We start from the raw sequence: 13,647 nt of genomic DNA, 5'->3' as shown, positions 1-13,647 counted from the left end.
TGTTACAAATAACACAGTCTACACTCTACAGGGCCTTAGAGAGCTACTAATATAATAATAATAAAAGCCTTTATTTACTGAATTATTTACATAACATTCTTATATTACTTTGTAGACACTGATTTTTCAGGCATATAAATAAATAAAACAAATCTCATATAATCACACAAAATCACTTACAATTAAATACAATAATTAATTATAAAATGATTATCAGTTTGTCAAAATCACTGACATAGCTTAATAATTAATCTATACTAATATTATAAAGAGGTAATGTTTGTAAGAATGTAAATGGTTTTGTAAAAGCTTTGCTTAGAAACTACTGATCTAATTTAATTAATTCAACCATAGAATGCTATCTTGTCAAGCATTGCACTAGATTTTGTTATATTATATTGGTATCATGTAAATTAGCAGAGTTATCACAGTTTTTGATGTGACAATGTCTTATAATTTGATGAAGCCAGCTGCACGCTCAAAAAAAAATGATGTTGTGCGTTGTTCCCTCACTCTAGGGATGCCAACTTTTTTACAAGAAATAAAGTATATTCTGGTTTATGAAGATTATTAAACAGTGTTTTAGAAAAACCAACATTTTCTCTTGAAAAATACAAACATTCCATCAGTATTTACTTATAACATTGTCACGTTAAACTATCGTCAGTATAGCACCGCTGCATTTACAGACAACCGATTTTTTGTCCTTCAGGTCTGACTAAACTTCCTTTAAAACAGATTTATTCACATGTGCTGCCTTAACTGTTGCATATAATTAAAAGCTATGTATGAGGACTTTATGTATATTTAAATAAAATGCTTACAGAACTAAAACGGCGTCTCAGAGATGATGCAATACCTTTGCCAAAACGTCTCAGACTCGCTAAGAATGTTGTCCAATCACAACACTTCCCGACAGTGCCCAAAGAAAGAGTGGTGGCTGATTGGGTGAACAAACTCATTCAAGATGACAAGATCAACAGCAGGGAACTAAGAGATATACTAAGTTGGTTGAATGGAGATATTGACTTCACCAATGAGTTGAAGTACAAGATTATTAAGGTACTTTTTACTTGATTTTTTTTGTTGTTATCAACACATACATAAGTAATATGGCACTTTTTTAGCCCTACTCCCACCCTACCCCTACCAAAAAAACAAAACTCCATAATAACCATTGTCATACTTCAAGAAATATTAGCCATATTGGTTCAGCCATTCTCGAGATTTGCACTTTTCACACATTCCTTATTATATATACTATAGATATAAGTATTTATTTGTAATATATTAAATATATACTACAAATAAATACGTGAGAGCCGTGATAGCCTAGTGGATATGACCTCTGCCTCCGATTGCGGAGGGTGTGGGTTCGAATCCTGTCCGGAGCACCTCCAACTTTTCAGTTGTGTGCATTTTAAATATCACGTGTCTCAAACGGTGAAGGAAAAACATCGTGAGGAAACCTGCATACCACAGAATTTTCTTAATTCTCTGCGTGTGTGAAGTCTGCCAATCCGTCTCCCTCTTTTTGGCTGGTTATATAAATCTGTTTTTGATATTTTTAACAATAATTATCTAGCTTTTTTATTCAAGATTTAGATGTTCATTAGGATTACTTTCACTAAAATTAATTATTTTATTAGGGCTTACATAAAGCTAATCAAATTTTTTTTTAATTTTGCCTGTATATCTAGTTGATTCACACACCTATTTGAGTGTACTGAGTGAAGTATACTTTAATAAGTCTTGTTGTTTCCAGGTTGTATCTCAGTATCTCCATGGATCCACACTACATGAAGAAGACATAAGTAATATTATATCATTTTTGACAAATAAGAAAATCACCCCTCAATTAAACTACTTACCAGAAAACTTTTTGTTCATCACCAAAACACTATTACAAACTTTACACAGTATAAGGAGTGAAAACTTGGACAAAATACACATTCTTTTGAACAATATATCTGTTTATTATAAAGACTCAAAAAAGAAAATGGAGTTTATATCGAAAATTATTTTCGGTGAATGCTTGGAGCATGTGTTTAGCTACCTTGACACAGAATGCCATGACGCTGTTATGAGTTTATGTCAAAATATTTTCTTCCCGCTAAGCAGAAAACAAGCATTTTTACAGTTTTTCAATCATATGATCCGAACTGATAATGTCGATGAAATAGCTTGTGACAAAAGTGAAAATATGCAAGCAGTGGTCAAAGTTATGAGAGGTTTCTTTACATTCCCAAACGGTAGAGTGGAGGGAGAGCCTGCTTTTCTAAACGACTTCATAACAACATTTGTATCATGTCTGCGTAGTGAAAGTCATGTAGTATTTGGTTTTTATATCATGGCCACAAGTGCACTGAATATGCCGCAAAACTACTTAATCCCTGCAATGAAAATGCCTCCAATAATGTTTGAAGAAAACAATGACAAAATAAAACGTAACATATTCCTAAAAATGTTGGAAGCGTTGCTCAAAAATGATGTTGATATCACTGCAACTCTGACGGACACATCTGGTGCAAAAGTGTCTAAAGTCGAAGTTAAAAAGACATTCATGTCCTTCTTACAATCCGTTATGCTTGGACAATTGAAATTAGAGGGGAAGTTAGATAAAACAACACTCAGGATTATAAAAACAGCACTAAAATTGGACCCTAGTTTGGTTGAACAGAAAATGGACCAAATATTACCACATATTATGACAGCGAAGAAAAATAATCCAGATTTCCTCGCATGTTACACCGACATGATGAATTGCTTATTGGAGACGTTGTTCAAATTGAGTAGAGGTACAGAGTTTCTCCACCAAATGATACCGCATATAAAAGTGAGTCTTGAAGCGAGTAACATAGAGCAATTCGAATTGAAACAGAAGTTAAACGATGCCAGTAATACTAACCCTGATAGGATCATAGCAAAAATAATAACTGGAAAGGATATTTTGCCTCTGGAGTGTATAATGGTCTATGGGAAATTGAGTGCAGAACTGTTGTTCAGGCAAAACAGAGAGCTGCTGCTGTCTTTGCAAAAGGATTTTGAGGAAAATTGTCTCATGATGCTTGAAGAAGGATTTGTCAGTAAGTATCATCAATATCATGTTTAAATAGCCCCTTACAGAGCATAGCCTCCTTATAGGAGAGGGGGTATTAAGCTGAGCTTAGATACACCACGCTGTTCTTATAGGCGAAGAGCCGGCGACAGCCAGACCTTTTATAAAAACTATTTTTTATATAAAAGCTGAAATTTTGTCAGCTCAAGTCAAGTCGTGCGCAACGCTACCAACCTCCCGACCCGCGCGGACTATCAGGAATGTTACGAACGAATTTGCCAAGCTATAATTGGAGGGAAATGGGAATTATGGTCATATTATAAAAGTTATGGCAAATATTCTTTTTATGGTTATAGAGTGTTACCAACAAACAAATTAGAAAAGAAGATAGAAAATGCATTCATTCACACTTAACTTATTTTAAATTATGTATATATATATATTTTTAATACTAGCCGACGCTTCGCGGTTGCACCCGCGTACTTCCCGTGCCCGTGAGAATACGTGGACAAAATATAGCTTATGACACTCACAGATAACGTGGTCTAGTAGTAAAAGAATTTTCAAGATTGGTTTAGTATACACTCACTAACTTTACCTGTTTATAATATTACTAGCAGACGCCCGCGAAATTCAGTTTTTCACAAATCCCGCGGGAACCATGAATTTTTCCATATTATCTTCGTTTTAAATTTCAGCCAAATCGGTTCTGTAGTTTCGGCGTTACAGAGTAACAAACACCCATACAAACATACGCATTTATAATATTAGTAGGAAGTATAGATTATTCCAAATGTATTAACTTAATTTGTTTGTTGATAAACATTTCACATTGAGTTTGGCTTTAGTAAAAGTCTATATCAAAGTCCTTTATTTATATTGGACTTTGTCATAAAAAAAAAATTATGCTTTTCAAGGTCCATCAATTATAACCCTATCGGAGACCATCATCAGTGTGTTGGCTAGTTTCCTACATCATTGCAAAATGTCTGACCACACCGTACCACAGAACTTGGCAGAAGAGTTCTGGACGTCATTCCAAGAGTTCGAGGATAATTGCTTGAACAAATTTGGCAAATGCATCTTGAAGTTGAACTATGTAAGTTTTATACCAATAAATTATACAAAATTACTTTGTCCATTGATCTATTAAAAAGTGGATGCACAATCAGCGATCAAAAAACGTCCCCACTCAATGAGTGCCAAACACAACTTCTTGGCACTCAATTCAAGTAGTCGCATTTGCAAATTCAACCTTAAACTCAATCCTTAAGGTTGAATTTGCTTTGAATTTGGGATTTTATTGAATATTGGACTATACTTAAAGGCCTTTAGGTATAATTTTCTTTACCAATAATTCTAAAACTGTCAAAGCAAAAGCGGTCAGTTTTTAAGTGAAATTTTCTACATGATTGTGAGTCCTTTTATTATAAGAGGTCAATGCGTGGAAGTCAGTTTTTCACAAATCCCGCGGAAACCATTGAGTTTTCCGGGTTGAAAATTAGCCTATGTATTAATCCAGAGTAAAATCTATTTCCATTTTAAATTTCAGCAAAATCGTAGCGTAAAAGAGGAACAAACATACACACTTGCACACAAACTTTCACATTTATAATATTAGTAGGATATTAATGTGATTAATATTTTTAATCCCTTGAAAATTATACTCAAACTATTCCAGTAAGCCTAGGTTGCATCAACGATATTATATACTCAGAGGCACAATTATCCGCCCACTTATGATCAATTACATTGACACTACAAAACATTATCGCACAAATCACTAACGCGACGAGCAGCGTGACGGTGTGAACGCTACACGTCATGTTAGTTCCAGTCCGAGCGATTTTTTGTAATTAAATATAATATAATAGTAATATTTTTTTACAGAATCCAGTACTAGTTCTCGCCTTCCTAAAAATCTGCTTGAGTTTTTGTCAATTAAAACTGCTAAACATTAAATATAGCAACATTAAAGTTCAGGTCATAGATAATGAATTGATACCATTCTTGGGAAAAGAGAAATGGCTAACTTTCACTTCCAAATTTGACGATCCAGAAGCCAATGTAATATGGGTAAGATAATTCTTCTAGATATTATAAAAATTAATTAAAAAAATAAATAAAAGCTGAGCAACCCAGTACTATACTAAAGCCATACTCGAGAAGTACTGTTTACTCACAAACAAATAAGAAATGAGGGTAGAAAACGCATGTCATTTTAGAACTCTTTTGTTTTAAATTATGTATTGTTGTTTTATGAAATATTATTCAAAATATATTAATTATATCTTATTGTTTTAAGCTTATTAATAACATTTATTTTCATTCATTTAAGAACAAGTTAATTATAATTATTATTAGGTGTGAAATGACTAGTGATTTATACCCTCATTTTTAATTTGTTTGTTGGTAAACAGTACTCATCAAGAAAGGCTGTAGTATAGTTATATTTTGTTATTAGTATATAGTTATCAGTATATTTTGACCCTTATCATGGGGCACACATAAAATAATACATATAATGGTCCGCCATATTTATTCGATTAATTAGTTAAATAAAACTTTGTCAAAATCATATCACTAGTTCTCCAAGTTCAAAGATTCTTTATTTTGTTGTAAACTTATGAACGTATTTTGTTTTGTAGATTTCTGGAACAATCACTCTCCATTTGATAAATTCTTATGTGTGAGATCCGTCTGAAAATCTTAAAACTTTAAATTTTAAACAGCAAAAATTGAGAGTTAAGAGCATTAACTTATAATGCTCTTAACTCTCAATGATCAACTCAAGAACGGCTGAACTTAATTTTCTGAAAATTGGTGGGAAGCTTAGAACCAGGAGATACTTATAGAAGGGGTAGAGTAGGGGTATGGTAGGGAAGAAGTGCACCTAAGTCAAAGCGAAGCTTAACCGGATCCGCTAGTTATTATATACATTCAAAATATTATAAACTAATTCTTTGATTTTATTGTAGGTATAGGCATGGAGCACAACTTATGTTGTTATATTTTATACATTTCAATTCCAGATCCAAATACTTCTAATAAAAACAATGGCGATGGAGGTACTTGCAGATGGCACGGCGGACGAACGTTCACTGGAAATTATATCTGAATCAAAGACAATTATAATCAAACGAATTTTCGACTGCCCTCAATATCTTCTATACGACAAATACATAACAACCAATCTGTTTAGAAATCTTAACAATAACCAATTAAAAATGGTGTCCAAATCGTTCTTGAAATCTTATACGAATTATTCGGATTTGAGGATTTTTAAAACCGAAGCAGTCGTCAATAACGAAGAGTTATTACAAGCTTTATTGTATAAAGTGATTAGAAATATATGCGATTGCATTGAAAACGCTAATGTTATAAGCAAAGCGTTGAACAAATATGGTTTCGACATAATCTCTTTTAGAAAACATGTTGATGTTAAAGAATGTTTGAACTGCACTAACATGAAGAATCAAGTAGAAATTAAATTGGGAGAAATGATCGACGTATTTAAACAATTACAAATACACTGTTTGGGAGAAAGCTACCAATTGGTAGCGATTTATGTTCTCCTAATAATAAAGAAGTGTTGCCAGTCGAAAAAAATCAAAAAGAGTATAGACTACATTTTACAGAGTATATTCGAATTGAGCGCCAAATATCCAGATTTGTACAAATTGTTTCCAATCGATTACATATTCGACTTTGAAGACACCACTTTGATGGATTTGTTGATATTGACGATCAGAACACCAAACAGCGCGCTGTTAATCAAAATTGTTCTTGAAACGGCGGTAAAAAAAGTAAAAACCGATTCGGAAGTCGTCAAAAACGTCGTTGAAATTTTACTAACAAATCATAAAAGTAAAGGCACTATAATCAGTATAGATTACTTTAAAGACCCAGTCTTTCAGATCACATGTGTTTTGTTACCTCTGATCGCTAAAGAGAAGAAGGCGATCACAACTAGCGCTTACAGATCGATCCTAGCGCATCTGCAAGACAAATTAAATAAAGCAATGCTGCATTCATTTAAAGATATCGATTTTAGTAGTATTGTATATGAAGACGCTGGCAACACTGTCTTTCCACCAAGTATATGTGTACCAATTATTAAGAAAAAACCTAAAGATGCAGCACCTGCGTTAAATGCAATGGGGGCTTATTCTTTATCACTCTTGATGTACTGTGAATCAAATGATCCAAAAGAAATTGAGAAAATGGATTGTCTGTTGTCTGGGCTGGATTTCTTCATACAAAACGCTGTAAGTAACATGCATTTTCTTATAGTGTTGATACAATTCTATCAAATTACATTAAATTGACAAATTGACTAAAGGGGTGTGGATTTTCATCCTTCCCCTAACAAGTTAGCCCGCTTCCATCTTAAATTGCATCATCACTTACCATCAGGTGAGATTGCAGTTAAGGGCTAGCTTGTAAAAAAAAAGTACCATCATCATCAACATTAACGTCGGCTCGCTGTTGAGCACGAGTCTCTTCTCAGAGTGAGAGGGGTTAGGCTAAATAATATTTCACACGTTGAGAATTGAGAAAATTCTCAGGTATGCAGGTTTCCTCACGACGTTTTCCTTTGGCCGTTAGACACTGGACATTTTTAAAAATGCCGTAAAGACTCATTATCTGGTGCAGTAAAGACGATCTGTATATATTATTTTTTTTTCAATATAAGGTATTTATTAGTATATTTTGATATGTATTTTATTCATTATTGTAGGTATTTGTGTAATATTGTTTATGTATTAGGATGTAAATTATTTGTATGTATGTGTATTACTAATACTATGGTTATTTTTGTTTTACGCCACCTGCTGATGTCCTTAAGTTTTCCTAAACCGAAGGTTGCCTGGAAGAAATCGCTACTTAGCGATAAGGCCGCCTTTTGTATGCTGATCTCTTCTTAATTTGTTTTTTTATTTCACTTGTTTTTGTCTTTGTGGTGTGCAAATAAAGTATATTTATCTTTATCTTTATTTATTTTCTTAAAATGCACTGAAAAAACTAGTTGCATTAACACATAAACATCTGATCATCATTATCATCATTATCAGTGGATGGATGTCCACTGCTGGACATAGGCCTCTTGCATGGACTTCCAAACAAAACGGTCTCGAACCGCCAACATCCAGCGGCTCCCTGCAACCTGTTGGATAGCCTCGGTCCACCTAGTGGGGGGTCGACCAACACTGCGTTTACCGGTGCGGGGTCGCCATTCCAGCTCCTTGGGACCACAACGTCCATCGGCTCTTCGAAGTATGTGGCCTGCCCATTGCCACTTCAGCTTCACGACTCGCTGAGCTATGTCAGTGACTTTGGTTCGTCTGCGGATCTCCTCATTTCTGATTCGATCACTCAGAGAAACTCATACAAGCATAGCTCGCTCTATCGCCCGCTGAGTGACCGCTGAGCCTTCTATAAGGCCCATAGTTAGTCCAAGTCTCGGATCCTTAGGTCTTCACTGGCAACACGCACTGATCGAAGACTTTCGTCTTCAGGCACTGAGGAGTTTCAGACGAAAAGATGTCGCCGAGTTACCCAAAGAAGCTTACTAAGGATCCCTAATTTTTTTTGAAATATAATATAGCCTATCACACTCAGGGATAGTGTAGCTTCCGAACTGTGAAAGAAATTTTCAAATCAGTTCAGTAGTTTCGGAGTCTATTCATTTCATACAAACACACAAATTATATCAAACAATTAAATATTTCCTGTTAATAATATTAGTATAGATTTTGTGTTTGTGATATTTTTTTACATTACTACATTTTTGTTAATAAAGTGATGATTATATTGTAGGCTTTTAATAATAATTTTTGTGCTTTATTATCATTATTTTTTTTTATTTTCAGATACAAGCCATCCAAAGGCCATCATCCAAGAACCTGCACGTCGACCAGTCGCTACATCTACTCAACGTTGCGTTGCGTTACATAAAAAAACTTGAAACACATGAAATTTTCCAAAACAAAGACAAATTATTTCAAAAAATATGGCAATGTGTCGGTAATAGATTGATTTTGATATACTTGACGGAGAAAATCGCTAATAATTGTATGGATGAAATTGCAATCACTTTGAAGTTTTTGAGTGAACTGTCGACTGTGGAATGTTTTAATACGCATTTTGTGGGGCAACTCTCTTCTTTGGCTTTATTAAAGGTAAGATTTTAATCACATTCAGACCATTCTTTTCGACGGCCTCCGTGGCGCAGTGGTATGTGCTGTGGATTTACTAGACGGAGGTCCTGGGTTGGTTGGTGGGAGGCTCCGGCCGTGGCTAGTTACCACCCTACCGGCAATGACGTACCGTCAAGCGATTTAGCGTTCCGGTACGATGTCGTGTAGAAACCGAAAGGGGTGTGGATTTTCATCCTCCTAATTAGTTAGCCCGCTTCCATAGATTGCATCATCACTCACCATCAGATGAGATTGTAGTCATGGGCTAACTTGTAAAGAATATAAAAAGACTGCCTCATTGGTCGCAGGATTCTGTATTAGAGCCCTAGGTTAAGGAATATTGAGCAAACCTTTCTTTCCTTTTTAGTTCTTGTTTTGTTAAAACTATTATACTTATACGGATTTTAATCCAGTTTCTGCAATAAATAGAGTGATTAAAGATTAGAAAGGTGTATGTGTAAAAAATATTATGTATTATGGTCTCAAATCGTGCCAAGTTTCATTTGAATTCATTCAGTAATATCAGCGTGACGCACGGTCAACAAAAATACGGACAGACAGACAAAAAATGAAAAAAAAAAAATTTTGACTTCAGTATCAATTAAATAATGCCCTTTAACTAAAATTTTCAAAATATATTCAATGTACAGAATTTGACCTGTTACATTTTTATTTTAAGTATAAACACCAGTTCAGGTTTTTAAACAGTAAATTATGATATTTTTCAGAAACCATCACTAATATTGAAAAATCCAGATATAACCAATACACAGTTGACATTACGGAAAGTATCCAAATATCTATGGCAGAGCTGTTTGAAAGCCAACATAATTGAGCCGAAATGTGTTAGCCTGACAAAATTGATAATGAGAACTACCAAAAACGTTAGATTTTGGATACAGCAACACTACGGCTGTGTACAAAATGGCGGCAATGACGTCACGCAAGATGACGATGACGAAATGCAAATTGTGAATACCAGAGTCAAGGATGAAGAGCCGATAAAGATATTTAAAGTTGATGATTCGATTTGCGAGTTGCTACGTTATGAATTGGATATACTGTCTGAAGTTATTTTGGCGGCGAAAAAGGTAATTTTCTATGAATAATAATATCTTTTTATACTCTGTGAAATTTTATTCACAGACAAATCTCAAAGACGCTATAGCAACATTCTGAGGTTATGACAACTTCAAGTCAAGGTCTCTCAGAAGATGTCTTTGGTCAATTTTGGCAGATCTTTGACTCTGCTGAGGAACTATTTAGGATATGATCAGAAAAAAAAACATGTTTTAACTAGTAAACTCTTGGAACTCTCTTTTAAGCCTCAAAAGGGGCCAGAAGTGGTGGGAGGCTTCGGCCGTGGCTAGTTACCACCCTACCGGCAAAGACGTACCGGCAAGCGATTTAGCGTTCCGGTACAATGTCGTGTACAAACCGGAAAGGGGTGTGGATTTTCATCCTCCTTCTAACAAGTTAGCCCGCTTCCAGCTTTGATTGCATCATCACTTACCATCAGGTGAGATTGTAGTCAAGGGCTAACTTGTAAAGAATAAAAAAAAATAGAAAGAATCAACACTGAGATATCATGAATTCGATCCGCACACGCTAATAGATTTTTTTTTTCCATTTAACGTGGAGATATTAAGGCTTAGATTATTAAAAAAAATCAATTTAGCTTAGTTTATAAGCACATTCAAAATGTCAGGTAATAATAGATTTTATCATTTATTATCACTATAAATAGTGGTGATAATAATTGGTCGAACTTGAAATTAACTACTAATTACAAGTTCTTTTCAGCATAAAGACCTTATCATTAATTCATTAAATTTCCAATATTATTTTATTATTTTTATTTGGGCGAATCTCAGAAGAAAAAAAATTGCCAATGTGACGCCAATAATTTTGTGAACATTTAACTTCCAGATGTCACTAGACTACAAATTCCTAGACTCAGTGTTTGAGGTGAACCACTTGATGCACTTCATTCTCGGCCGTGAGGTCATGGACACAAGGTGCGAAATCGCGTGGCAAGGGTTCGTCACCATATACTACGGCTGTGTTGCCATATTGAACAATTTGCTACTATCTCGGGAGGAATTATTGGAAGATAGGTAAGATTTGACTAAAATATTTTTTTTTGTGGCTTTGGATTACAAGGTCCTGGGTTCCGCGATTTGGGTCAAATTGTTAAATATTTAGCTTTTCTTTAAGCTTAAAAAAAATACGCATTGGAATAGCATGGTGGTTCTGCGCGCCAAAATATGACAAGATAATTTGGCAGATAATTTATAAGATAATTTATAGATGTGATACCTCGTAACTAACAATTTTTGGTAAAAATTGATTTTGATGCAGAAAGCTTTAAACAGCTTTTCCGGTGGTAGCCCGTAAATATCTTGTAGTACGTACATTAAAAAACGATACCTAAAAGATGTTTCTTGTCTCTCCTGTAAAGTTCGTCAGTTTACACGTACGAGCTATCACATCTAGACCGACGATATGATTCAACTGCCCTATTCCAGGTGGCAGTGTTACATGCAGTGCTACAAGGCGCTGGTGCAGTGTCTATGCGAGCGCTCCACCTCGCAGAGCGACATGGACCAAGCCGCGGAATACAAGCTAGCCGATATGGCGCATTCTATCGAAAAGTACGTATTATTTATTTATTTACTATTTAATAAGAGTGTAATTTTACCCTACTACCTACCTTACACCCTACCCTACCATATCCCTACAGTGTAGTATTTTCGATATTCTAATCGCTTACTGGAACTTAGCCTTAATCAAGTAGAATAACTATACCTGTGAAAATTTATTGATTAACTTAATTAGTTTCGGAGATTAGCGCGAACAGACAGAACATGTTTTTAAAATTTTGAAAGTTATTCCCGCTTTTTTTATACAAGTTAGCCCTTGATTACATTCTCACCAGATATTATATGATATGATAGTGATGATGTAATCTAAGATGGAAGCGAGCTAACTTGATAGGAGTAGAATGAAATCCACAGCCCTTTCGGTTTCTACACGGCATCGTACCGGAACGCTAAATCGCTTAGCGGTACGTCTTTGTAATAGGGTAGAGTGTTAGCAAGCCACGTCCGAAGCCTCCCACCAACTAAAAATCTCCGCATCCATCTTAGATTGCATCATCACTTACTATCTGGTGAGATTGTAGTCAAGGACCAACTTAAAAAAAATGTACTGCTTGTTTTCCATATTGTCGCACACACACACACACAAACACGCACACACACCGACTCACACACACACTCTCACGCTCATTCCCTTACATTCAACTTGCGAATTTTTAAATAACTTTTATACTATTTTTCTTATATGTGATTAACTTATTAATATACCTACTTTGTATTGTAACTTTATTTGTAACTGTATGTGGACTTATTATTGTTAAATTTATATTTTCTGTACATATTTTGTTAAACGCTGTTAGTTAATAAATAAATATTTAAAATGTTTTGTTTTACAGATTAACACAATCAATATGCAAACGCAAGTCCCACGTGTCTCGTATAGCAGCATACGCGGTCGCCGACTTCTGCACCTGGCTAGAGAATAACCCACCACCCAAAATCGTGAGGCAGCACATAGAGAACTCCATATCTCTCCTCATACAAGTATCCGATTCTACATACGCCATGGCATTCCTGAAGAGAAACATGGCTGGGCTCGTTGGACAAACTACCATGACAAACATGTATACAATGTACAAAAGATACCATAAATATGTTGGTAATGCTTAATATTTTACAATTATTGATTTAATAAACTTTTAAGTGGTATGTGTGGTCTTTTTTTATCTTCTTTAAATTGGAATATAATCCTACTAATATTATAAACGCGAAAGTTTGTATGGATGTTTGGATGTATGTTACTTTTTAACGCCGCTACTACTGAAACTATTTGGCTAACATTTGGAATGGAAATGGATTTTACTCAGGATTAACACATAGGCTACTTTTTATCCCGTATAAATCAATGGTTTCCCGAGATTTGCGAAAACTGATGATTTTAATGATATGAATGTTTGTTACTCTTTCACGCCTCGACTACTGAACCGAATTAGCTGAAATTTGGTATTGAGATATATTATAGCATGGATTAACACATAGGCTACTTTTTATCCCGAAAAAATCCATGGTTCCCGAGGGATTTGTGAAAAACTAAATTCCACGCGGGCGTCTGCTAGTAATTTATATAACTTTTTTTTTATCGACGAGTAGCAACAACTATTGTGATAGAATTCGAGTCATAATATACCAAAAATATAAATAATAAATGGAATGGTATTTTATATGGGACTATCTGACGCCGCGCGGTTTCACCCGCGTGGTTCCCGTTCCAAAGAAGGAACCCTAGAAA

The 13,647-nt window shown here is 34.8% G+C and overlaps 1 protein-coding gene across 2 annotated transcripts in view; it reads left to right on the top strand.

The window, feature by feature from the left end:
• Window positions 1–13,067, top strand: part of LOC112058104 (uncharacterized) — a 120,930-nt gene extending 107,863 nt beyond the window's left edge. For both annotated transcript variants that reach the window (XM_052886756.1, XM_052886755.1), the window contains 10 exons: window positions 827–1,062; window positions 1,766–3,086; window positions 3,976–4,157; window positions 4,949–5,134; window positions 6,091–7,326; window positions 8,932–9,240; window positions 9,987–10,349; window positions 11,188–11,375; window positions 11,787–11,912; window positions 12,755–13,067. In XM_052886756.1, coding sequence (XP_052742716.1) covers window positions 827–1,062; window positions 1,766–3,086; window positions 3,976–4,157; window positions 4,949–5,134; window positions 6,091–7,326; window positions 8,932–9,240; window positions 9,987–10,349; window positions 11,188–11,375; window positions 11,787–11,912; window positions 12,755–13,028 — 4,421 coding nt within the window. In that variant the 3' untranslated portion in view covers window positions 13,029–13,067. The remainder of the gene's footprint in view (window positions 1–826; window positions 1,063–1,765; window positions 3,087–3,975; window positions 4,158–4,948; window positions 5,135–6,090; window positions 7,327–8,931; window positions 9,241–9,986; window positions 10,350–11,187; window positions 11,376–11,786; window positions 11,913–12,754) is intronic.
• Window positions 13,068–13,647: the final 580 nt, after the last annotated feature.

This window comes from Bicyclus anynana, chromosome 18 (genome assembly GCF_947172395.1).
Source record: "Bicyclus anynana chromosome 18, ilBicAnyn1.1, whole genome shotgun sequence".
NCBI classification, from domain to species: Eukaryota; Metazoa; Arthropoda; class Insecta; order Lepidoptera; family Nymphalidae; genus Bicyclus; species Bicyclus anynana.
This window is presented reverse-complemented; position numbering and strand designations above follow the sequence as displayed.